The 26,409-nt window shown below is 38.9% G+C and overlaps 1 protein-coding gene across 1 annotated transcript in view; it reads right to left on the bottom strand.

Annotated features, from left to right (window-relative positions):
- Positions 1–26,409, bottom strand: part of csmd2 (CUB and Sushi multiple domains 2) — a 605,906-nt gene that overhangs the window by 358,961 nt on the left and 220,536 nt on the right. Inside the window, exons 16-17 of the mRNA XM_060847269.1 lie at positions 25,584–25,772; positions 5,241–5,410 (exon numbers count right to left, since the gene is read on the bottom strand). Of these exons, the coding sequence (XP_060703252.1) occupies positions 5,241–5,410; positions 25,584–25,772 (359 nt within the window). The remainder of the gene's footprint in view (positions 1–5,240; positions 5,411–25,583; positions 25,773–26,409) is intronic.

Genomic DNA, 26,409 nt, shown 5'->3' with positions numbered 1-26,409 from the left:
GGGTTCCCAGGCGGAAGATGAGGCGCTCCTCCTCCAGCCGTCGTGTAGTTGTGTTCTGCCGGTGGAGGAGTCCAAGGACCTGCATGTCCTCGGTGGAGTGGGAGGGGGAGTTAAAGTGTTGAGCCACGGGGTGATTGGGTTGGTTGGTTCGGGCGGCCCAGAGGTGTTCTCTGAAGCGTTCCGCAAGTAAGCGGCCTGTCTCACCAATATAGAGGAGGCCACATCGGGTGCAGCGGATGCAATAGATGATGTGTGTGGAGGTACAGGTGAACTTGTGGCGGATATGGAAGGATCCCTTGGGGAACTTGTGGCGGATATGGAAGGATCCCTTGGGGAACTTGTGGCGGATATGGAAGGATCCCTTGGGGAACTTGTGGCGGATATGGAAGGATCCCTTGGGGAACTTGTGGCGGATATGGAAGGATCCCTTGGGGACCTTGTGGCGGATATGGAAGGATACTCTGGAGAATCACACCCTGCTCGATGGTGAGCATTCAATTAATAAATCTGGAATTATCAAAGTTAGTCTTGGTAATGACTAGGAAACTATTGCCAGTTGCCATAAAAAACCCATCTGTTTCACTAATGCCCTTTAGAGAAGGTAAATCAGCCATATCATTGGTCTAGGATTCACATGATTCTAGATGCACAAGAGCGTATGATTCTTAATTGCCACCTGAAATTAAATTAGGAACTCATTCAATTTGAGGATAATTAGGGATGAGCAATAAATGCTGACCTTCCTGGCCAGTTCACATTCATTAAATAATTAGTTAGATACATCTGAGATGTCTTGCATTCTTTATTGCATTAGAAGTGCTGCCTTAGTACATTGCTGTGTTCTATTGTCTATTTTGGAATTGTGTTCATCTCTGCAGATCCAACATCTTTTAACTTTTGGCACCAGAATGGATAAAAATAATGACCATATATTTTTAATTTCCATCATCTCAGATTTTAATGCCTAGAACTTTCATGGAGTGAAAGTCATGATTTTAGATAGGAAAATTATAAACAGACTCAGTATGAATGCATCAATTAGTTAATCACATTGGAACGCTCAGCTTAATAAAAGCAAAAAGGAAAAAACAAAATTGTTGGAAATAAAATTAGCATTTTTAACAAAAGACACTGAGTCATGCAATCAGTTGTGAAGAAACACATCTCCTATTTTTGACTTGCACCTGCTTTATTAGTTTTAAGTGTAAGAGACAGAATATAATACCTGCAATTATCAAGCTTGGAAACAAGGAATCCAGACACTGGAATACACAGATCAGCTTCTAGTTCAGAGAACAGCTTTTGGCAGAGAAGAAAGATGGGGTTGTGACTAGATAATTGAAAGAAAGTTCTCTTTTTGTCTGCCTGTCAAGGGACAATACAAATTGAAAAGAGCATGTATCCACAATATTCGTGGCAAGACCACTAAGCAACCATGGTTTCAAAACTTTACATTTCAAGGACAGCCAATGAAGCTTTGAACCATATATTCTTTCATCTTACTTTTTGTACAGGATCCTTTCCCCTTTTAAATTTGCATGCATTTGTGTGGGCCTGACATTGCAAGATTATTATTTTTCCCTGGGTTAGCAGGGAAGAAATTTATCTTTTGTTTTTGCTCAAGAAAACATTGCAAATGACTCCTTATTGTTTCTGGTGAACTTGATGTCTACATTTTAACTGGACTGTAGTGTACCCTTGTGCGAGAAGGTATCCCCGCTCCCATACCTGGCCATTTCTGCCATTCTCCAGAATTAGGCTGCTACCACTGCTCTGCACTGGGCCACTGGCACCACACTCCCCACTGGACCATTGGCACCATGCTCCCCACTAGGCTACTGGCATCCCCACTTTGGGTGGTCACCGGCGTCCCTGCTTCGGAAGCTGGGACCAGGTGTCCGAGACTGAAAGAAGGGAGAGAAGACAGGAAAGAGAGAGAGAAAAAAAGGAAAAAGAACAGGCAGAGTGGAGGACCTCTGGCTGGAGCATTCTACTCCACTGCCATCTCATGTCATTCAATCTTTTACATTTATCTAGAGGGCAGTTGAGACCATGATTCAATATCTCAAATGAAAGAAAAGTTTGTTTCGAACTTGGCAGGCTGAAGAATTAATCTAGATTATAAACTCAGATGAATGGTTCAGGGCTTGAAACTACAGTCTTCTGACTGGTTGCCAGGAATGAGTGAGCTAGTTGCAACACCTTAACTCTTAGTAATGTGCTTGCTTTATAATCAATGGGAGTAAGATGGAATAGTTACATACCAGTTTTCATCTTTAAGTGATATGTTATAAGATATTATATGCTGTGCAACATGTCAACCTAGAAGTGGATTGAATCAATCTCAGCCCATTTCAGTTGTTCTTATAATCAGAAGTCAGAGAGATTTGCCAGTCAGGGGTTAATTCAAACCCCTAATATCAAGATAGAGAATAACTTGCTCTAACTTATGATACAACTCAATCTGCAATGACAGCACATTCATTAAATTATGTATTTTCCTTGGATATACATTGCTTGTAAATTATTAATCTCCTTATAGGTAGTCAGTACAATGGATTAATTGATTGATTAATTTAGAGATGTCACATGTACGAAGACACAGTGGAAAGTGTTTTGTTTGCATGTTCTATAGGTAGGTCATAGCATACAAAGTGCATCAAGGTGGCAGAACAGAGCACAGAATACAGTGTTACAGTCACAGGAAAGGTGCAGAGAGAGAGAGATGAACATGAACATTTGAGAGGCCTGATAACAGTGGGGAAGAAGCTGTTCATGAATCTAATTTTAGGTGTATTCAAACTTCATTTATCTTCTGCCCAGTGCAAGAGGGTGGAACAGGGTGGGATGGACCTTTGATAATGTTGATTGTTTTCCCGAGGCAACGGGAAGTGTAGATGGAGTCAGTGGATGAAAGACTGGTTTGTGGATGGACTGGGCTGTGTTCATAACTCGCTGTAGTTTTTTGCAATCTTGGAAACATAAGATACTTTCCATGATACATCTATAAAAATTGGTAAGAGTCCTTGCGGACATCTGAAATTCCTTAGCCCCCTGAGGAAGTAGAGACATTGTTGTGCTCTCCTGACCATCACGTCGACATGGGTGGATCAGGACAAATTGTTGACAATCATCACTTCCGGAACTCCCAGCAGCCAGAACGTGTTCTGAGCAGTTTGAGTAGAATAGGCCATTGAATAAATCCAAGTACTATTGTGTGTGAAGTCTGATGTAAACATAACATTATAATATTTATTCAGTGTCCTGTTCTACTGAAATGTTCAAAATGCTTCACTACATCACATATGCTGAATTTTGTTTTGGCATGGATTGTCCTGCAAACAATGTCATATAAAAAGCGATGAAATTAATAGTTAAAATTCTGCAGTGAAAAATAGAAATTGGTACATTTGTCAAAGTCATTTTCGCCAAAACTATTACCCATGGTGAAGATTGCCCCATGCTATTCATGTTTTGAGTCTGAGGCTTTAGTTACTATGTATTATGTATATGCCCATATTAAAAATACTGTGAGACATGTACAATGGAGAGTGCAGGAAGAATCTACTCTTCATACTTGGCAAATATTAGAAAACACACAGTTTTTGATCAAAGCGAAAAACAAATCTTGTGGCTTTTCAGACAAACAACTAAAAGTTTTCATGTAATTTTTGTTGGTATTGAAAATATTCTTTACACGGTGTCCCTGGTGGGGGCTTGCTAAATCAAATGCCAGTTGCGGTTTGTTGAAAAAGACGAGATCATTTCAGTTGAGGGTGAGTTCTTCATATATGATGAATAATGTAATAGCTATCATATCTGATGCAAGATTTAACATGAAACTTTACTTCTCCTGCTACCAGAAATTTTTTAGGTATCATTAATTTTGAAACATTGTTTTAGCTGACTGTATAAACATGTCCTTGATCCAGGTGGACTCAACTAAAATGACCACTGTTACCGACATGGACCAGAACAAAGGTTTTGGAAGCAAGCAAACACAAAGTCCTTCTACATCTAAAGGAGCACCTCAGAACTTTTCCATTTTCATTATTCTTAATATCATACATTCGATATAAAGATGAAAAATTGCATGCTTTTACCTCCAGCAACATACTGCCCTAGACTACTGTATTGGGTGGTATTATGGTTGGCTGTGTGGATCCCCCACCTTTGAGACAGAAACTCTCACACAAATCTCAGACAAATCACATTCCTGGACTGTTGGCTCTAGAAGTGTTGATAAAGTGTTGATTGGCTGTAAAGTGCTTTGGGACATCCTCAGATTCTGAAAGATGTTTTCTCAATTCAAATTCTTTCTTTTAAGGTTGGGTTGCACTGCATTGCTATAACACAGGAGGAAGAATTCTCCTTTGCATCCAGCCTGCCTGATTCACCCGAAGTTAACACTTCCCATTAGCAATGGTTGCAAAAGACTGAAGAAGTTCAAATTTTCACCAATGCAATAACTTCGTGACATAATTGACATATTTGAGTACTTCATAGACCTTAGCTGAATTCAACAGACTTACAACTTCATTGTTTTGTGTTATATTCTTTGTGATGACACAAATTATCCTCAATATTCCACCAGCATGAAAAATTCAGGCTGTTCCTTTTGCACATGGAAGTGATGATTGTAACATGGTAGCTATTAAGTAATAATAGCTGCCCTAGTTTCTACCAAGATATCTTCAGACATCATGAGCAAGTATCTTTTGTGTATTGTTCCTGTTAACCCCCAAGCCTCTTCTAGCTCTTCTACAGCTGAGTGCAATGACATGAATGTCTCTGTAGCTTGTTGCCTAGCTGCTTCTGCGTGACCCATTGCCTAGATCCATTGCCTAATTCCCACTTCTTTGAGATTTTTGTGCATTCAGCTTCTCTAGTTTCAGTTCCCTGGTGTTTCTCTTCAACTTGTAGTCTGATAGGATTTTGTTATCTTAACACTTCTGGCTTTTTGTGCTGTCGCGGAGATCATTGGTATAAAGCAATCAAATCATCCTTAAATAGAGATTCCCTTAAGCTGACTTCACTTGACAGTATCTTTTACAAAAGGGTCCATTCTCTACCTAATTACATCAAATTGCAAAGCAACAATCACTTAATTAGCGGTTTTTGAAAGCATCAGTTTTCACTGTACACAAGCAAGACATCGAAATGTCACACTGTGCAGAGAGCAAAGTTTCAAAAGATTTTTGTGCTCCTTAATCTGTCACATTGCACAGTGCTGTTCTTACCTTCAGAATATCTCCTTCCTGGAGTCTGAACGTTCTTGATTTCAAATGTATTCCTTTGCCTGGCTGTGTTTGAATGGAATAGATGCATTCATGGTTGTTGCTGTAATCAGCTGGGTAATTGGGTGAAAGAAGAATGCCTTCATTTCCAGTTACAGATGCCCCGCATTCAGCTAAAATAGAGAGTCAAAGGAAACATTTGGTACTTAAGTTCGAAGAGATCTAAGATTCTAGTTTTTTGAAAAAATTTCTTTATAGAAGTAGAAATGTGAGAAATAAACAAGTTCTGTATATCATGGGTTATATGGCAACATCTGAATCTTCAAAAACTCCTTTCAAAACCAAGGGTCAACTTTTACACCAAGCTTAACCTGTGAACCCTACATGTTGGTGCAAGTGGACCCATTGCTGTGCATCAGTCACCATGCGTGGTCTGCTGTATGTGGATACGTCTTAAACTCCCACATATCTTTCGGCAAAACGACCTGCATTATCTATTCGATACCACGTGTTGATTGGAGGCATGTATAACTCTAAACATATACTTCTGATCTGAAAAACTGAAGACAACTGTTGATGCAAATACAGATCCAGACATGCAATCATTAGCTGAACAATGGGCTGAGATCTGACAGATAGGCCAAGTACAGAGTTAAACATGCAAACTGGCACCATGTACACAGGGTTAATTGATATCCTGAAATTGACAATGTCTGGTTGATCACTATTAGTAACAAATGGACTTTCCAAATCTAAATGACTATGCTGCATTTTTGTAATTGAATTCATGAGATACCTTAGCATGATTCTCTATCTGTTGAAGTACAGCATGGAACAAATGTGACTGGATGAAAATCTTCATGGCTTAGCATCAATCAAAATGAACTAAATTTAGATTGGGCTTTATGAGTCGGGCTTTCTTTCTTGCAAGAAAATGGCATAAACCACATGCAACAAACTCAGCTGCATCTACCAGAGACTCACAAAGTACCTTTCAAATAACAATACAGATGCGATAACTATCCCATAGTTACAGGGATTAGTTGCTGGTTGCTCATCCACATGAACCTTAAACCCGTAGGGAAATGTGTTCTCTGAAAGTGAATTAATTAAAGGGCATCATAATAGAAATCTATGAAAATAGACACAACTTAGTGAAACAGCAAACTAAAGTATAGCACAAGTTTGATTCAATATCTTTCTGGCTGTTCGAGATCTGTAAACTGCAAACCTTGTATTGCTTCACTTTGAAAGTCATGATTGAATGTCAGGCATAAAACAGAAACAGAACACCAGATAGAAGCATTTCAATGAAAGACGTGTAATGATCAACTTTATTATTAAGTGTGGAGTGTCTATAATTATGGAGTAGTCTAGAAGCTGCTTGATTTTATTTAGAGTTTAGCTTTCAACTGTGAGGTGAATCTATGATGACTGGGAATTTTTGTTGTGTGAACATTATTCTGATTTATATAACTGATTTCTTGCTTGACAATGCTTTAAAAAGATTGGCCCACTTTTCATCAATCTGTGAGTAAGGAAAGAGATAACTTGGCATATTGGGAACAATGTCTGCACCAGATGGAAGGGTATGAGATTCACTCCAATAACATCAAGTTGATCAGCAATGTCCCTTCAGTAATGGATGCATATTCTATTCCTTGGTATCATTGTTTGCAGAATAGCTTTTTGATAGAGGTGCAAAATCCAGAGAAATACTTAACATATATCAAAAAACATTAGTAATGTCCAACAGTATGCAATTTGGTTACATTTCTCTTGTGATTTGTCGTGGGCTCTAGCATTTTGTCAGTGTTAAGTTTGTGGATTGATTGTCCATATATATGTGCTCTGGCCAAACAGAGTAACTGCAAGTTTATACTGGCTGTTATACAGATGGAAGAGTAGGTGGATAGTATCAGGAACTGGCTGTCTCAATGATGGAAGAGATGATAATTGAGAATGGGGAAAGAAATTGTGAATGATGGAGGGAAAGCCACTTGACAGGATGACAGACTGTGCATGCTATGGAAAAGAATATATTTGACAACAGATCACCTTGCTATGGAAGGAAAGGATGAAGTCTGACTATGGAACATTTTGTCTTTGTGATGAAAGAGGTGAAATGTGATAATGGAGAAGTGATTTTGGAAGTGGAGGAGGTCTAGTTCCACATAATAAGTGCCTTCAGCTAGATATAGATTACATTTAATATTGAAATACGCTGCACTAGTGATAATGGAGATAGCAGAACTGACATCAACATGGACAGCAGAGTCAAAAATTGTGAAGTAAACTCACAAATTTCTTGCAACCATTTAACTCAGACATGCTTCCGACATTATATCATCACATTTATCGTGGATTGTTAGGATCCCAGCTGATGTTATTGTGGGATACCTCAGATTCCAGACTGATATCTGGCTTGATAGATCATACTTTGTTTATTTTAATTTGATGTAGTGGTCTTTCACTGAAATACTGAAATGCTACAGAATTGATTTTAACAATAAAATAGAAGTTGAGAACGCAAAAGAAAAGATAATTAAGAGAACAAACTATGGTATTCACATATAACAATGAGAGATTTTTGAACACACAGTGGAAATACAATCCCATCTATCCCAATACCACCACTTTAGAGTACTCAAATATTACTTTAGAGTTCTCAAGTATGAGAGAGAATTTGCTTCTTTATAACAACTGTAGGTTTAACTTAACTGTTTCCTTCCATTCTCAATTTTGAGAATTTAATAGTCTCTTCCTTGATTAGTCATGCAACTGAATGTAAACTTTCTCAACCTTGAACAATCCTTTCAGGGCTCTAATCTTCCAAATTTGTTCTGCTCACTCATAAAACTCCCCTAATGCAAACAAAAATCCCTTCCTATTATCACCCCAGTGGTTCTTTTTCTCATACCATTTAAGAAAAATAAAACATGGCTCCAGAAACACTGACATGTTAAACATACACATACACAGAAATGAGTACCTACATGCTACTAATTCTATATATTTATATCATACACCTTGCATCACAAGATGTATTGTTAAGAATTGCATAATATTTTCCCAAGAGAGTTTCTTTGCATTATTAAAATATTTAGCAATATATTTCCACTGATGTTCCCCTTTTAACTATCCTATTATCCATTAAACACCAGAGATTAAATTTATTTAGTCAGAGTCCAGGCATTTGGTTTTGTGGTCAGAGTTTTATTTCAAGTCTCAGAATTCAAAACCACTGATTACACGTTCTCCACATACAGGCAGATGCTTATCGAGGTCTGACTGAAGGAGTTCAAATGTGTTGGAGCTATGGACTAGTAAAATGTGTGGCGTTGTGGTTAAACAGAGTTGAACGTGAGAGAGTGGGGAAGGACTGTCAGCCATACCGATTATGTGCAATGAGCAGTGTAGGTTCGGAGCATGATGTTGACAGGCTGTGGCAAGGACAGATTGCCAGCCCTGGTCCAGGTGTACATCAGCCTTTCAAAGATGGAGGCTGTGCAAAGGCTGTCTGTCTTTAGGCTGATATCTATGAAGTGGTTAGGGTAAGAAAATTCAAGCGGGCCTTGTGGCAAAACACCCAATCCAACTTGGACAGAAACAAAACAAGATAAGGCTCAGCTCAGACACTCAGTGAAGTTCTCACACAATTAGCCTCATTGACAGATGACCATCATCTGTTGCCTCATTCCAGTTGGCCTTAGGCATCCTTGCCAGATGCTAATAGAGAATATCATTGCCTCCTCATACAATTCACTGAAATCCTAACTGATTGATAGATCAGAACCCACTAGTTTCGGAAATCTTGAGGAAGTTGACTGATTTAGTTTAAGTTAACCCTGAATTTATATGTGCTGATTATCAAAGTTAGGATCTTACAAGCTAAGTGGGAGGAAGGAGGAAAATCATTCATTTTTGGAAATGGAATTGTTTGAGTTGAACTGATGACTTTATTCACTGTTTATATATTGTCACAAGAAAAGCAATGCGGCATCTGCTGCACCCATTTCAGCATCAGGGCTAATTAACTCTCCAAATCGGCCTCTTTCTTAGTGAACACTACAAGTGATCCCCATTCCCAATTTAGCATTGAATTCAATAATGATAGCCTCAGAACAGAAATTATTGGTGAAATTCTGAAACAACAGTTAGAAGGTCTCTTCCTGCACTGCTACTGTGGGAGTATTTCAACAAGTGTGAGTGGATGGAATTGTGAGTAAATCAGGAGTTAAATGGGCAAAAATTTTGAGTGCTACCTCCGACACATCAACTTCTAGATTTCACAAGGGGAGAATGGGGTGGGGGGACAATCAGCCTGTTGTTAGTGAGCAGGATGGTGACATGAATATATCAATGAAGCTGGAAGCCACAGTTTAACTTGTTGTGCCAGTTTAAATCTACCCATGGTAAACCTGGCAGCTACAGGAAGGCAAGGTCAGCCTTGAGGAGGAGGGGGGAGGGGACTGCCAGTAAGCTAAGAGAAGCAGGAAGGCTCTTAACTCACTCAAATTGTGCGCCCTTCATCAGAGCCCTCACCACTACAACCATGGCCATTGGCAGGATGGAGCTGTTCAGGGGATCAAAGATCAGATTCCCTTCAGGGTTAGATCCAGGACTCACCGTTCACCAACTTCACTCTCCCACCTTTCCACCATGTCTGGGAAGTGTATATCTCCTCCCACTGCTTCAGCCATTAGGGAATCTAGCTTGCTCTCCAGCCTCATCTGGAGTGGTCCTGCCAAACTGTCAATGAGGCTGGACTCTGCGCTGCTAAGTGTGCTCTTTGAAATACTATGCAAAAGGTAGCCCCCATTTTTCAGAGGTACAGGGGGTGAAAAGGTTGTGCAGCTTGTATTCACATGTATCTATGCATTCTGTGAAATCAAAAACAATAGTTGGAAAAATTGGATTCTGTCTGAAAGCAGGCATGCGATTTGCAATGCATAATTAACGAGCTCTCATCACTGCCACTATGAGCATTGCACAGATCTTAGCCTGCTGGCTTATATGTATGACATATGTGTATGTCCAGCAACAAACATAATAATGTGACTGTGTACCTCAGCACAGGCAATTCGGATGAAGCCCCATTTAAAGTTCGGCCTGCATTTTTTAAAGTAACAGTACATTCTGACTAGAGCACATGTTGCAACTGCTTGTAAAGTATTGTGAGAACAAGAGAAGCACTGAATTATGGCACACTGGAAGACAGAACACACTACCAAGGCTCTCTGAGCTGATTTAGGCATCTTGTTGGAGGTGGTGGACAGGAAGCAAGACAGGTCCATCTGTTTAAAAGGAGCCAAAAAATTGGGCAAAGAGAATGGCAGCAGCTTGCTATTGTGTATGATGCCAGGAACCTAGCTCTGAAGATCTGAATTTTCGTAGAAAAAGCTTAAAACCTGACATGTTTGGTCAAGTGAATTCATCTTCAAATGTCACATTCCATCACTTGCACCTCAACCCTCATTGAGTGCTTCATGCATTACTTCCCATAACTGACTTACCAAAATCTTTACTGAGTACAATTCATACACAATGTTTAAATCTTTACCTCATGTTCACATCCTCAGTACTGTAAAGTCTTATATCTAACTCTTCAGGCACACTGCTCCCTCCTTAATCAAGGTCAGAAGTCAAGCGTCACCAGGTGAGATAGTTCAACACATATATTTGAAATCATAAGTTTTCGGAGTAACTGATTTCATTTGATGAAAGAGCAGTGCTCTGAAAGCTTGTGATTTTGACTAAACTTGTTGGACCACGACTTGGTGTTGTGTGATTTCTGACCTTGTACACCCCACTCCCCACCCCCGCCTCCAACACTGGCACCTCCACATCAAGGCCTCCATAATCATTGTAGCCACATCATGCCATTGACACAGGTTTTTCATTCTTACTAGATGGCACATAACTGGAGGTAGCAGGAGCTAGCGGAAGTGAGATGGACATAGTTGCCAACTTAACCTTCATAGAAGAGACAGTCATTGCAGCAGCCATTGCTAAAGTTTTAGCCAACAGCAGGGCGAGTATCATGAGATTAAATTTTTTTTTTCACATCCTTTTGTCCCATAATCTCACAATCTATTCACATTTACAACCTGAAAATGATATAAATCTGCACCGCTTGTATCATATTCATATATTGTCACTCTGATGTCCTTATCATTTCAGATATCCAACCTGACCAGGCTATGGCATTAGCACAAGACCTGAAAAAGCAGGTGATATTATGACTAACTCTCCCATTCAAACTATTTCATCTGAACCTGACATCAAGCATACTATAAAGGATACCTTCCAAGCAGGATTTGCACGTAATGCAACCTGCAAATGGTGAAATACAGGGCTTCCAGCCTAAACATGTGGAGAAAGGTGGCACAGGTGACAACTTATCAGAGGTTAACTACACACTGGTTCTGCAAAGTACTTGAGTGAGGATTTGTTGAAGTGATCTATAGTAAAAGATGTATAGCTCTGCATGTTGAAATAATTGATGCATTGACAGGATTGCCAGAAACTCCAGAAAGATTCAGCAGCTACTTAACGCAATATGTTGTATGGAGTTAGGAGCCCAGTTCTCCTCATGTGGAAGTTGTGACTAACACAAAAATACTCGAGGGTCCAACCACAATGTAACATTTAAAGAACTGATATCTCAGCATCTACCATTCACAAGCAGAAGGGGATTCAATGTTTCAGTAGTACACTGGAATTTCAGGCTCAAGTCATACTGCCACAGAAGCTCAGACTGCTGCAATATCCTTGGGATACTAGTGGTTGTTGGGGCTTACAAAATGTTATAAAAAATCCAGCCATTTATCCTCCAACAGAAAGCAGGGATTACTGGGGTCCCCCTTTTTAGAGAGAGAGAAAGAGAGAGAGAGAGAGAGAGAGAGACAGACAGACAGACAGACAGACACTAGAATGTAATTTTCTAGGATTTTTTTTAAGATTAAAGAATGATTTAATTAAACTTTTCAAGATATGAAATGGAACATTAGGGTAGAGAGAGAAAACTATTTCCATTGATAGGCACGGTAGCTCAATGGTTAGCACTGTTGCCACACAGCACCAGGGACCGGGTTCAATTCCTGCTTCAAGTGACTGCCTGTGTGGAGTTTGCATGTTTCCCCTGTGCCTTGTGGGCTTCCTCCGGGTACTCCACTTTGGTTTCCTCCCACAATCCAAAGATGTGCAGGTCAGGTGAATTGGCTGTGCTAAGTTGCCTATAATTTTATGTGGATTAGTCAGGGGTAAATATAGGGTAGGGGAATGGATGTGGGTGGGTTCCTCTTCGGAGGGACGGTGTGGACTTGTTGGACCAAATGGCTTAAGAATGGAGATACAAATGGTCTATTTCTCTGTCTCATTGTTAACAGTTATATGTCATGGCATGTCTATTTGAACACACTATGATTCTGGGGTGGTTTGCATTGAATGTATTGTTTGAAGTTAGAATGAGTACGAGAATTGCAAGCATGTCCTATATTATGAAAATGTGAAATGCAACCTACTGGATTGTGACGTGATTGTGACATGAAACCTGATTCTGCCGTGTTTTAACTGGGTGCCTGAACTTGAATGGTTCAACAATGTATTTTCTGTCCTAACTCTTGTCACATCTGGAAACTAATGATAATCTAGGTCTCTTATTTAAAAAAAAAGCAAAAAAAAACCTAATAAAGATCATTAAAATGGTGAAAGATATCCTAAATGTTTCCTCTTTCCTAAAGCTCACCAGGATCAAATAGTCCCCAAGAAATCCAGTAAAAAAATTCAAAAGAATTAACTTCTTTGACCAAACAGAGGTGAGAATGTTGAACTTGCTCCCACAGAGATGCTGATGCACTCAAAGAGAAACAAACTAACTTTTTGAGGGAGAGATGGTTACAACGGCAGATTTGGATAGTGATACACCATGGAAACAGACTCTTCAATCCAATTTAGCTGCACTGATCAGACCTAGTCTGGCCTAATCCCATTTGTCACCATTTGGCCCATATTCCTCCAAACCCTTCCTATTCATATATGTATCCAAAGGCCTGTTAAATGTTGTAATTGTACCACCTCCAACACATCCCCTGGCAGCTCCTTACATACATGCATCACCCTGTGCATGAAAAGGTTACCCCTCAAGTCCATTTTGAATCTTTCCCCATCACCTTAAATCTATGTCCTCTAGTTTTCCATAAGACCATAAGACAAAGGAACAGAAATTAGGCCATTCAACCCATCAAGTCTGCTCCACTATTCAATAATGGCTGATAGGCTTCTCAACCCCATTCTCCCACTTTCTCCCCATAACCTGTGATCTCTTTGACATTCAAGAACTTATTTATCTCGGTCTCAAATATACTCAATGACCTGGCCTCCACAGCCTTCTGTGGCAGTGAATTCCATCTATTTACCACTGAGCCTCTTTATGTCCATTCTAAAAGAAAGAAGCTGCCTACCAGAGGAAAAAGGCCTTGGCTTTTAATCCATGTTTTTATAAAGCTCTATAAGGTCACCCCTCAGCTTCCGTCGCACCAGGGAAACAAGCTCCAGTCTATTCAGCCTCTCCCTATAGCTCAAACGTTCCAGTCCTGGTAGCATCCTTGTTAATCTTTTCTGCACCCTCACAAGTTTAATGACACCCTTCTGATAGAAGGGCAACCAGAATGGTATGCAGTATTCCAAAAATGGCCTCACCAATGTCCTGTATAGACACAGCATGATATCCTAACCCCTGTACTATGATGAAAACATGGGAGGAGATTCAATTGAAGCATAAACAGAAGCATGGATTGGTTGGACCGAATGGCATGTCCTGCAACATATATCCAATGTGATAGAACATTACAGTGCAATACAGGCCCTTCGGCCCTCGATCCTGTGCGAAAGCTTTCATTCTGAGATTCTTTAAATTCTGTTGATCAAATGATTAATCAATATGTGATATTGGGGAGCATATAGAGCTGGGACCATAATTTCATGGAATGGTTGCACATGTTTTAGTGGCTGAATGGCCTACTCCTGTTATTTACCTCTAATACCTGAGAAAGATCACAAGGACAAAACAGTTGAAAAGATTCTAAACCCAGGCAAAAGAAATGAAGTCCTTCCCCCCCAAAAGTGTTTTTTAATGCTGAAGCAAGTGAATGAAACTGCTTTTTTTTCCAGCCTAAACTAGATCCAGCTGCCTTTGAAGACTTGCACCTATTTAAAAATAAAACTAACTACACATGTTTTTGTCTCTACTGTTTATCTCCTTCTATTGACAACCTGACTGTAAAACAGATACCGGACAAAGCATATTAAGTACCTGGGGGCTAGAGAACTGCCAAGATGAAAGATGGGTGTCTTCAAGCATGGCTGAGATGAGCTAATGAGCTGCATATTATTTATACTCCAGGGAAAATGATCATTTTTAACTACTTTTTATCTGAGTGTCTTACTTTAAATAAATCTTTTGCAAATATATTTTGCTTCAAAACAGAATCTTCAATGCAACTCTTCCCAACTCCTTTGTTATATTAAAATAATCCTTTATTGGAACACAATCCAATAAACTGCTGTGTTCTCTTTCAAGAGGAATCAGCATTTTGCTTACAATGTTCAGGCAACAGTACCACCGCATTCAACTTCTTCGGGAGAGTTTGAGTGAAAATTGGGGAGTAGCAGAAAGATTTTTGGATTTACAGTGAGGATTGTAGTTTTGTGTTGACCATCCCACACTATTTAAAAAAAAAGGCACAAGGTGAAATGATGAACTTGCACAAGTTGGTACTTACAGTCAGGACTGCAATTATGTTGTCAGCGTCCTTTCATCTGCACAGAATGCTGGACATGCAGCCAATCCTATTTGTTAGCTATACACTGGCTTCATTTTTGCTAATGGTAAAGAGATCAATCTGAGTGATGGGGTATGCGGAATCTAAAGTAGTTAGCAGGTGTCCAGCTTTCAGTATTGGCATTGTCATCAAGCATCTATAAATGTTTGTTGTCAAGGTGATGCATATTGGCCCTTTAGTGATGTTGCCAAGGATTGCACTTGAAAACAAAATGGCAGCCAATATGTGCTCTTTTTATTTTAGTGCAAAACAATTATTGAATACAGAGTTAATGGAACTATGCTGCACCTGATCAAGCATGGTTCTTACATACATAAAAGCAAAGATGGGGAAAACATTTCATTCTCATGTTGAGGATCATCACTCAACAGGTCTATGAAGCAGCATTTAAATGGGTCTCCCGTTTAATGGTTTGACGATGCTGCTCCTTTACCAAGGTTAAGTTGTCCTTGTTTTTTTTTTGTCAGAGAAATTGCAAAAGACACAGACTCAGAAAAGTCTAAGTTGAAGGGTTTAGGGCCAGTTTGATTATAGCTAACAGATACTTCCTCAGGCGACAGGCTTTCAAGGTTTGAAAAATAATACTTGTACAATGAAAGGGGAGTGACCAGTTCTCTCAGGTCAGCTTTTCTCTAGTTTGGTTTGATTTTTAGCAAAAGTATCGAAAAAGCTGTTGGATCCAAAGAAGCAGGTCCAGCCCGATCCTCCTCTCTCTGTGACTTTTCTCATGTAAGACCCCGTCTTTGTTTATACTTTTGTGCTAAGAGGTGTTTATGGGGATTGTTGCAAGTATTTGGAACAGCGTCATTAAGCTGGTATAGTCTGATGGGTTTTTGGAGAAGTCAAGTTATTCTGTATCCTGTTCTCTTTTGTTCATGTTTCATTCAGTGATCTTATAAATAAATTCTGTTTTGTTTAAAACCAAATGGTTTGACCAACTGCATCCCTCCCGGAATATCCGCATATACCAACTTAAAACAACAAGCAAAGTTAGTGTTTGGGCTACTTTCTCAAAATGTTTTGAGAGGGTCTGGCCTGGTCCATGAAAATTGAGATTCAGAGGGTCATGAATCTTTGAAATTCTCTTCAATAGAGAGTGGTAGATGTGGGGACATTGAATATTGAATACTAGGCCAGAGGGAGAAAGATTCTTGTTGAACAAAGGAGTCAATGATTATCATGATGGTCTGGAATGTGGAATTGAAGCCACAATCAGATCAGCCGTGATCTTAATTTAAAAGAGAAGCAGGCAAGAGGGTCCAAATGACCAAAACCTGCTCCTAATTCTTATGTGTGTACGTATTACGTAATACTGTAAATACATGAAAGTAATATGCCACCTTACAACCTTAAAAGTAAATTCTATTTAAAATACACTTATACCCCTTTCTTTCAAGTTTGTATTTCATTGAATGCCATCCTCATATGGTCATAGAATTATACAGCATGGCAACAAACCCTTTGGCCTAACTTGTCCATGCTGCTCAGATATTCTAGACTGATCTTTGGCAGCTCATTCCATACAAGCACCACCTTTTCTATGTGAAAACGTTATCCCTCACGTCCCTTTTAAATCTTACCCATTTCACCTTAAACTTCTGCCTTGTAGTTTTGGACTTAACTATTCTGAGATAAAAGACTTTAGATATTTGCCTGATCTATGCTCCTTTTGGTTTTATGAAACCCTATAATGTCTCTTCTCAGCCTCTGTCACTCCAGGGAAAAAAGCCACAACTTATTCAACCTCTCCCCATAGATCAAACCCAGATGGAGGTGGGATCAAACTTTCCAATCCCAGCAACACCCTTGCAAAGCTTTTCTGAACTTTGTCAAGCTCAACACCTTCCATATGGCAGGGAGATCAGAAATATATGCAGTTTTCTAAAAGTGGCCTCACTAATACTCAATGCACTCAGTGAAGGCAAGCATGCCAAACACCTTCTTCACCATCCTGTCTACCTGTGACTCCACTTTCAAGGAACTATGCATCTGCAACTCGAAGTGTCTATTTTTTTTGCAACACTCCCCAGCATCCTACCATTAAGTGTATAAGCCCTGCCTGGACTTACCTTATGAAAATGCAATACCTCACATTTATCTAAGTTAAGCTCTATCTGCACTCTTCGGCCCACTGTCCCAAAATTCCATTGCACTCTGAGGTAAATGTCTTCACTGTCCACTATGCCACCAACTTTGGTGTCATCTGCAAACTTACTAATTATACCTCCTATATTCATGTCCAAATCATTTGTATAAATGATGAAAAGCAATGGACCCAGCATCAATCCTTGTGGCACATCACTGGTCACAGGCCTCCAGAACAAAAACAAACAATCCTCTACCACCACCCACACCTCCTATCTTGAAGCCAATTTTGTATGCAATTGGATAGCTCTCTCTGGATTCCATTTGATCTAACCAGTCTACCGTGAGGAACCTTGTCGAGCACCTTGCTGAACTCCATATTGACAGTATCTACCGCTCTGACTTCATCAATCTCCTTTGTCACTTCTTCAAAAAACTCAATCAAGTTAATGAGGCATGATTTCCCACCCTCAAAGCCATGTTGACTATTTTCCAGCAACACATTTTTAGCTATTCCTAATCTGTCCTTGTCTTTCCAAAAACATAGAAATCCTGTCCTTCAGAATCCCATCCAACAAATTATTCATCAATGATGTCAGGCTCACCGGTCTGTAGTTCCCTTTTCCTTACCACCTTTTTTAAATAATGGCACCAAATTAGCCACCCTCCAGTCTTTCAACACTTGACCTGTGGCTATCAATGATACAAATATATCTTGCCAAGCTTCAGTTCCAACCAGCAGAGATCATTATTGGGAACAAAAGAAACCATTATGTTTTTCCCATTTTGAAACCTCTTCACAACAACCTGCAAAAAGAAATTTTGAAGCACATTTTTTTAGCAGACAGTCCCTTCAGAAAAACGAACCAGGAACCAAGGCAAAATAGTCTAAAATATGAACAGAAAATACTCAGCATATCATGGAGTGGCCATGAAAAGAGAGAGAAGAAGTAATATTTCAGCTTGATGAGCTTCCATTAGAAGGTTACACTGTTTTCCAGGATGCTTATTTCGAGCATTGAAATGTTCCAATACTGTAAATACATAAAAGGCTATTTGTTCAGTTAATTTGTACCAAACATGCAGAATATATTTATCACAAATACAGTTAAGTGTATAACAATAAACTGTGCTGCAGTGTGTGCTCTACTGTATAACTGATGGCTTCTTTCAGTTGCAAAATGTTCCAGTTAATTATAGACTGTGTTCCGCTGGTCCCAATAAATAATTAAGGGCTTGAGTATAATTAATAAATGGCAGTCAATTAACAATTTCTTGTGCTTAATTCTATTAGCTCTTACTGAAGCATTTCTGATGCAACTGAAACACTCAGTCATCATCCCAGAACAATACATCTTACAATCTAAGATAAATGTAGTAAAACAAAATCAGGTTTATACCCAAGGCTAAGAATATAAGACATGTTCTTAAAGGCAGATGAATAGAGCTATAATGATTAAAAGCGAGGTGTTCTATGACTTGGTTGCTTCTGTACAATGAAATGATACTAATTTTCTGAGCTGCCAAGGAATGGTACGTTCAGAGGACAGGCTCCTCAGATTGAGGAAAAGAAGCTTTATCTCTCCTGAGATCAGCCAACTTGAGGAATCATTTGTTATCAGGTGCAATGACTATTGATTAGTACAAAATGATAAAGATTTGTTGTTTAAGCTTCAGTCTAAACTGTAATGGATGTAATTTTGAGTTAGGGAAAAGGAACTCATTGGGTAAAGGTATATAGATTGTCTGGACTGACATTCTGCTGAAAGACTAAGAATGAATCTTCTCATTCCACATATCTATTTTCCTGAAAATGGCAGCAACACCTGAAATGATAAACTTCTGAAATGAAAAAAGTTAACATTTTTTGACTTAGTCCAACTGAAATAATCACTTCTTTTTCTTTGGAATTTTAACATTATTGTCATTTCATCATCATTATTTTTGGTCTTTTCCAAACATGTTGGTTCATTAAGTTGTTGTAACTGTAACCCATGGTAAATGGTACTAATTATATTAAAAGATTCATAAATGCCATATGGTTCTGCAAACATTTCCTTTTTCCTGACTTGTTTCAAATAAAGTTAAAAATCACACAACATCAGGTTATAGTCCAACGGATTTATTTGGAAGCATGAGCTTTCAGAGCACTGCTCCTTCATCAGGTGTGAAGGAGCAGTGCTCTGAAAGCTAGTGTTTCCAAATAAACCTGTTGGACTATAAACTGGTATTATGTGATTTTTAACTTTGTCCACCCCAGTCCAACACCGGCATCTCCACGTCATGTTCCAAACAAGAGCAAGGTAAAGACGGGAAGCTATAGCATTATAAAAACAGTCAGAACAAGCCTCAAATCAGAGACACACAAAAAATAAATTTCACTCAAACCCTGCCATTCATATTATATAATAAATGGACAAAATAGTGGAGCAGAGAAACTTGGAAGGGATACATTCAATCTTTACAATTACATAGCTGTCTTATATTGTTCTTCCAGTCAACAGCAATAATTTCAAAAATTTGGTAAGAAGAAAAACACAGTTGCTTGAAATGAAGTAATTTCTTTACAGTCATGGTCAAAAAGCTGGGAATAAAACAGATTTACTATGATACCACCGAGCAAGAACTGTGTCAAGTTTGTCCTGACATTTTCCACTAAAAAGATGCACATATAACTTTTTTTCTTAACTTTTCCTTTTTCTTTAAATACTTATTTTGAAAAGTCTTTATTTTAGCATAATTTTAAAAAGTTATGCAAACGTAAAATTAATTCTCCATTGCAAGTGATGACTTTGTCAGCCATTATAACCTTATTATGCTGTCCAGAACCTGGTTAGACTTGTTGCAACAAGGTGTAATTTTCAGGTAAGCTTATGTGAAACTAATAGAAAATAGCAAGCTCTCATCCATTCAGTATGCAATCAAGGAAAACTTCAGTTGTGCACCATATGGGAAAGCATTGCATCACTGATAGCCACTTTTGATTTCCTGTATTTAACTGCACATACGTGGGCTCCAGACTTAGCAGTCAATTTCAGAGGATCCAGGACATGACATAGCAACAGTCTGAACAATGGAAAAATCTATGCCATAATAGTGATTTCTTTAATGCACTTGATACAGTATAACAAGGGTGGTGTGATGGCTCGGTGGTTAACACTGCTGCCTCACAGCGCCAAGGACCCGGGTTCAATCCCAGCCTTGGGTGACTGTCTGTGTGGAGTTTGCACATTCTCCCTGTGTCTGTGTGGGCTTCCTCCGGGTGCTCCGGTTTCCCCCAATCCAAAGATGTTCAGGTTAGGTGAATTGGCCATGCTAAATTGCTCGTAGTGCATAGAGATGTGTACATTAGGTGCATTAGTCAATAAGAATATAGGATAGGGGAATGGGTCTGGGTGAATTTCTCTTAGAGAGTGGGTGTGGACTTGTTGGGCTAAATGGCCTGTTTCCACACTGTAGGGGTCAAATCAATTCTATGAATCAAACAGTCAATGTAATACAGGATAGACAGGCTGGAAGACATATTTTGCTTTTATTTGTTCAGTCATGGGATGCGGGCTTCACTGGCTGGCCAACATTCACTGCCCATCCCTAGCTGCCTTGAGAAGGTTATGGTGAGCTGCTACCTTGAACCACTGCAGTCCACATGGACGATGAGTAAATAAAAAAAAATGGTCTCCAACCAATGTAATACAAGATAATAATCTTATCAATGGGTGTTAGCAGAAATGTATTATATGCTTCAGTGAGTGGCAAGACACTTAAATCATTAGTGAATGCTTTTTCCCCTCTTGTATTCAGCACAGCTGGACAATCGCGTTCTATACTTCAGACCAAATTAGGATGTTTAGTATATTCCTACTGATAGCTATTTAAACTTGAAATCAAAGAGGGAGGAGAGATGATAGGAAAAGCTTCAAATACACAAAAGGAAAAAAAAACAATTATACTTCTAAGTGTTAGCTTAATGAGGAAATTGTTGCCATTTTGTCACTTTCTGTAAGTTACATTGCAGAGTAAAAACCAAGTACAGCCAGGGCTTCTCCTAAGTCAGAATTCCAACACTAACTATTTATAAGGCTATATCACAGACTTACACCATCTGGATTTTATTCTTCTTGATGTCACTGTACATAACAAGCACATAGAGGTAACTGACTACATTGACTCCATTACATTGAAACAATCTTCATCACTGAAGATGACTCAGGTATCTTTATACTGGGACATCGCATGTCATGATGTAATATAGCTATCTTAAACATACAGGCCTATCTCAGTTTAAATCAGTACCACAATACAATAGTAAATGATCATTTATTTATCCCTGCAAATTTTGGTAACACTTTCCTGTTTGTTTTCAGTACTGGAATCTAATTGGTGTAGTGGTGACATCAAAACAGTGAAGATGCCTGGCTGAAATAAAGCTATCACTCATTGCCCATGTGGACTGCACTGGTTCAAGGTAGGAGCACACTATTACCTTTCTCAAGGCAGCTAGGGATGGGCAATAAATGTTAGCCAGACAGTGATATCCACATCCCATGACTGAATAAGTAAAAACTAAATATGTTGTGGGAAATTTGTATTTACTTTTCACCATCAGGAAGCTGTTGCTCTTAAATAACACTGTCATGTTTTGCCAAGAAAACAGAATGGAATTAACATCTGCTTAGCCAGGCTGTTTCATTGAGTTTAGTGTGAATTTCTGCTCTTAAACTTGCAGCATTGACAACCTCTATAGGAGTGACGAGAAAGAATTCCACTTTCTTAAGTGAAGAGTGTTGTGTATTTATGGTGGCAATAACTTTGGATTAGAAAACAGGGGATAGAGATGAACCTCCTTTTCAACCAGACTACAGTGAAGACAATAATTTTTTTTTGGAATTAAACAAGCATAACCTTAATTTCTGCTCCAATTAAAAGACGTGTTTTAGTGCTGGGTTAACATCTTGAGTTGTACATTTCACTTAGCAAGTTTCACACAAAATACTCAAATTGCTCATTAATGCAGCAGTTTGTTCTGGTGTTTATCCCATTATGGAAGTAGAAGAACAGATAAATCTAAATAGTATTAAATACAGTAAAATGCATTTTGTGAGATTGAGCTGAAGTAGTGTTTTCCCAGACACTTGCCCGTTAATCTCAACAACTGAAATCCCAAAGAAATCACATCACACATGACATGTTCACACCAGTTCCATTCAGTTGAATGGGCCTGAAAAATTGAATCAAGAAAACTAATTAATGGATATAGAACACAAGAGGTTGCAGGAAAATTGCCTTCGCATGTTAAAAAAAGATCAAATTTCATTTCACAGAAGCAGAAAATCATTTTTGAAGTAGAGCATGCAGTAAACATTTCAACACTTAGAAGTGTCATTGTTTTTTTTCATCTTGTGTATTTGAAGCTTTTCCTATCACCTCTCCTCCCTCCTTGATTTCGAGTTTAAATAGTTATCAGTAGGAATATACTAAAGATCCTAATTTGGTCTGAAGTATATAACCCATTTGTCCAGGTGTGCTGAATATGTTTCATACAAAACCCAACCTATTTCATTCATATAGACACGGCAAAATTCACCATGACAGGCTAATGTCAAAACTGTGTCAACATAAGTCCCGACAATTTGCTTTGCAAGCATAGTAATAAAACATAAGATATTAGCGTTCAGTCCACTAAGGAGAGACTTAAACTTAACTGAGAGAAGTGAAGTTAACATTTCAAGCATTGCTTTTCATCAGAATCAAATATGTCTTTGACTGAGTGATTACTTTTTTTTGTTTTCCTGCAATAATTTGACTTTTATCACAGGTTAATAATCATCTTCCCTTGCTCAAATATCACTACTGGTGACTGTTTTGAATAATAGTTCTGAAAACAGTCTTTTATTACCTTCCTCCAGCCAGTCAGCTTGCACTGCTTAACTCAATCCTTTAAAAGATCTTCAAAGTTAATTAACAAGGACTGAGCAAGTTTTTATTTTTCATGTTTGCCCATTTCAAGGTCTGAGTAAAACTGGCACTTGTGTTTATAAATATTGTTCATATAGCTTTCTGATAATTTTCATTGTATCCTTTTTTCTATTATCATGAACATTCAGAATAACATATATCCTTTAGTAAGGAATGTGCAAAGAATAAAACAATAGCATTTTTTTCTCAATATTAAAATAACATTTTCTCATTGATTCATTACATTGCCTGAGATGGGAGAGGATACGCAGTCTTTAACTGGTGCTTGACCAGAGTCAAAACATCTTTCAATGTAGCAGTTCATCCTCTCTATCTGTTGAGTTATTTCTGACAACTTTCCAGTCATTACCTTTGCTATTCCTTTTACAACTAAGCATCTACAAAAACAGTGGAGAGCGCAAGTTGAGCCTGACGTGAGAAATTCAACAATGCAATGCTGCATTCTAGCACCCACAGGCAAGTGCAACAACACATTGTTCCTAACCAGAGATAGTTTCAATAACCAGCAGCAGGGGTGAGAGTGCAAGTACTGGTATTGATAGTGACAAGTAGTAGTCTAGGCTGATGGCCAAATATAAATCTGCATTCAAATCCCACCATGACAGCTGGTGGATATAAATTAAGTAAACAATGTCTAGAATTGAGAGTTAGTTTCAGTATGGTGGCCATGAAACAATAATTGATTATTGGAAAAAACCTATTGGTTCAATGATGCAAAGACAATTTTCCATTCAAACCTTATGTGGCTGATGTGAGAGTCTAGGTCCACAATCATGTGGTTGACTCTTAACTGCTCTCTGGAATTCACATAGTTCAAGGCGACGTGGAAATAGGCAAGACAAATGAGCTCGTAACGCTCACATTGCATGGAAAAGTAAAAATAAAAGTAAGGCTAGGTGGCCCAGTGGCTCAATGGTTAGCACTGCTGCCTCACAGCGCCAGGGACCCGGGTTCGATTCCGGCCTTGGGCGACTGTGTAGAGTTTGCACATTCTCCCGTGTCTGCATGAGTTTCCTCCAGGTGCACTGGTTTCCTTTCACATTCCAAAAGATGTGCAGATTAGGTGAATTGGCCATGCTAAACTGCCCATAGAGTTAGGTGTGCTAGTCAAGGGTAAATGCCGGAAAATGATAGTCTGGATGGGTTACTCTTCGGAGGGTTGGTGTGGACAGAAGGGCGTGTTTCCAAGCTGTAGGGAATCTAATCTATAATCTATCTGTCAATGACTTTACACATCACTTTCTGGTGTGATTAAATTAAATAGATGAAAAGCTCTTGAACATCAGTTACCTCCATGCCCAAAACAAACTGACTACCATTAACAAATATGATCTGGATGACAAGTGATTGCAATGCCATTCACCGTTCTTCACCAGGTTTGCAAGCCACTTTCAATCTCTTCAATTTGCATACAGGAAACTCAGATTGTCCAGAAATTTAGACAAAATAAAATTCCTATGAGTCAGCCAGATATTCCACTTTCCAAATATATTGCAGATTAGACCCTAGAATATGTGAAGTATTTACAATATCTTGCGAACCAACTCCAAAGGAAATCCATCATTGTCAAGGAACTCAAGTATTATATTTGCTGAGCTAACAGCTGTAAACTTTGGATGAGATCTTTAGCAACAAGGACGTTTGCATATCAAGAGAAGTTCAAATGCACAGAGCAACTGTCATTAGTACACACCTGTACTGTTGTGAGGCCTGAACTCAGTATTAGTGGCATACAAAAGAGCTGGCAAATGAAAACTCATTCGCAATTGTTCTCTGGGTATATCCTCTGAATTCAATGGAATGTTTGATAAACACTAGTGTCACTCTTGAAGCCCCTTCCACCAGCATTTGGGCAAAACTCCTGCAAAATCTTCTTCAATGTATTTGGGGCTGTGTCCAAATGGCAAAAAAAAATGGATCCTTCCAACTGTTTCTGTCATCTCTCAAATTTCTAAATGTCCAGGGAAGAACAAAGTATAAGACTCCAAAATCATCCTGAAGCATTCCTTAAAACTTGGCAAAAATTGGCATTAATAACTGAAAGGAGTTTGCTCCCAGTCATTCAAAATGGAGACAACTTGTCCATCAAATTGCATCCTTCGTGGAATCACTGTGTCTTAATAATGAGGCAGTACAGTAGCAGAAAAGAAAGAAAATCCTACATTCATATCTTCTTCCAAGAATTGTCCTGTTTTAATACATGAAATGCCAGAGCAGAAACTCTTGGCTTTGAAAAGATTTCACCCTTTAGTCAGAGGATAGGCAAGGCGAGGGACAATTGTGGGCACTCTCTGGTCTTACTGTTGTATCTTTTATTAATCATTATAGCAATTCAAAACATGCTGTTTGTACACTAAATGCATTGGTTTAGGTCTTTGCACAGCTCCAAACTAGTGTTGAAATTTCAACCCAAGTGAAATGAAAGGTCACGACCACCTACCAACACACCTTGGAAGAGGCGAACTCCACACACGCCGTCTACCTCCAAGGCAAGTTATCCGGAACGCACCTTCCAGTCTATACCCCGGAAAACATGAAAATGTAAGGGAGTCTCCAACTCCGAATCGACGCCCAGTTCTGCTGCTGAATGGTGGGATACCCGGATTATCACAAGGCTCCAAGTCATATTCTAGATGAAAGAACAAAATGGGTCACCATTTATGGGAAGAAGATGATTGTTAGGTTGAAACCAGTTTGAGCAGAATAAGTGAATTGGAGTAGCATTACTGTAGGTGGCAGGTACATAATAAGAAAATTGAAGATTTACGTAGTAATAGGAATGTGGCTATCAAACTGTTCAAACCAAAAGTACTCCAAAAAAGAAACTTTAACTCAAATAATTCAATATGTTTAGAAAAGGTAACTAACTATTTCGTTTCTTTTAGGAACTTACTGTTACAGCTTGCTCTCTGCTTTCAAGTTGGAGCCTGTGTTCAGATGTAGACAACTGTTGAATGCCTAAATTCTTCCTGAAAGAGTTCTACATGAAATTAACTAAATGGCCTTCAGCAATCCTGAGTGGATAAAGGCTCACAGTACTGTGCTACACAATTCATTTCAAATTCGCAATCCCACTCATAAGAATGATTGTTATAGAAATTATAGAAGGGGCATGGTAAGACTGATGTAATAAAGGGTGCTGTTCTGAGGCTGAGTCACGAAAATATTTATTAGGCAGAACAGAGACAGACTTTCCTTTGCTGGTGAATGGTATGATACACAATTTGGTCATGCTTGGGAAATATTCCTAGATCTATGCACTCCAA

This window comes from Hemiscyllium ocellatum, chromosome 30, assembly GCF_020745735.1.
Source record: "Hemiscyllium ocellatum isolate sHemOce1 chromosome 30, sHemOce1.pat.X.cur, whole genome shotgun sequence".
In the NCBI taxonomy this organism is placed as follows: domain Eukaryota; kingdom Metazoa; phylum Chordata; class Chondrichthyes; order Orectolobiformes; family Hemiscylliidae; genus Hemiscyllium; species Hemiscyllium ocellatum.
This window is presented reverse-complemented; position numbering and strand designations above follow the sequence as displayed.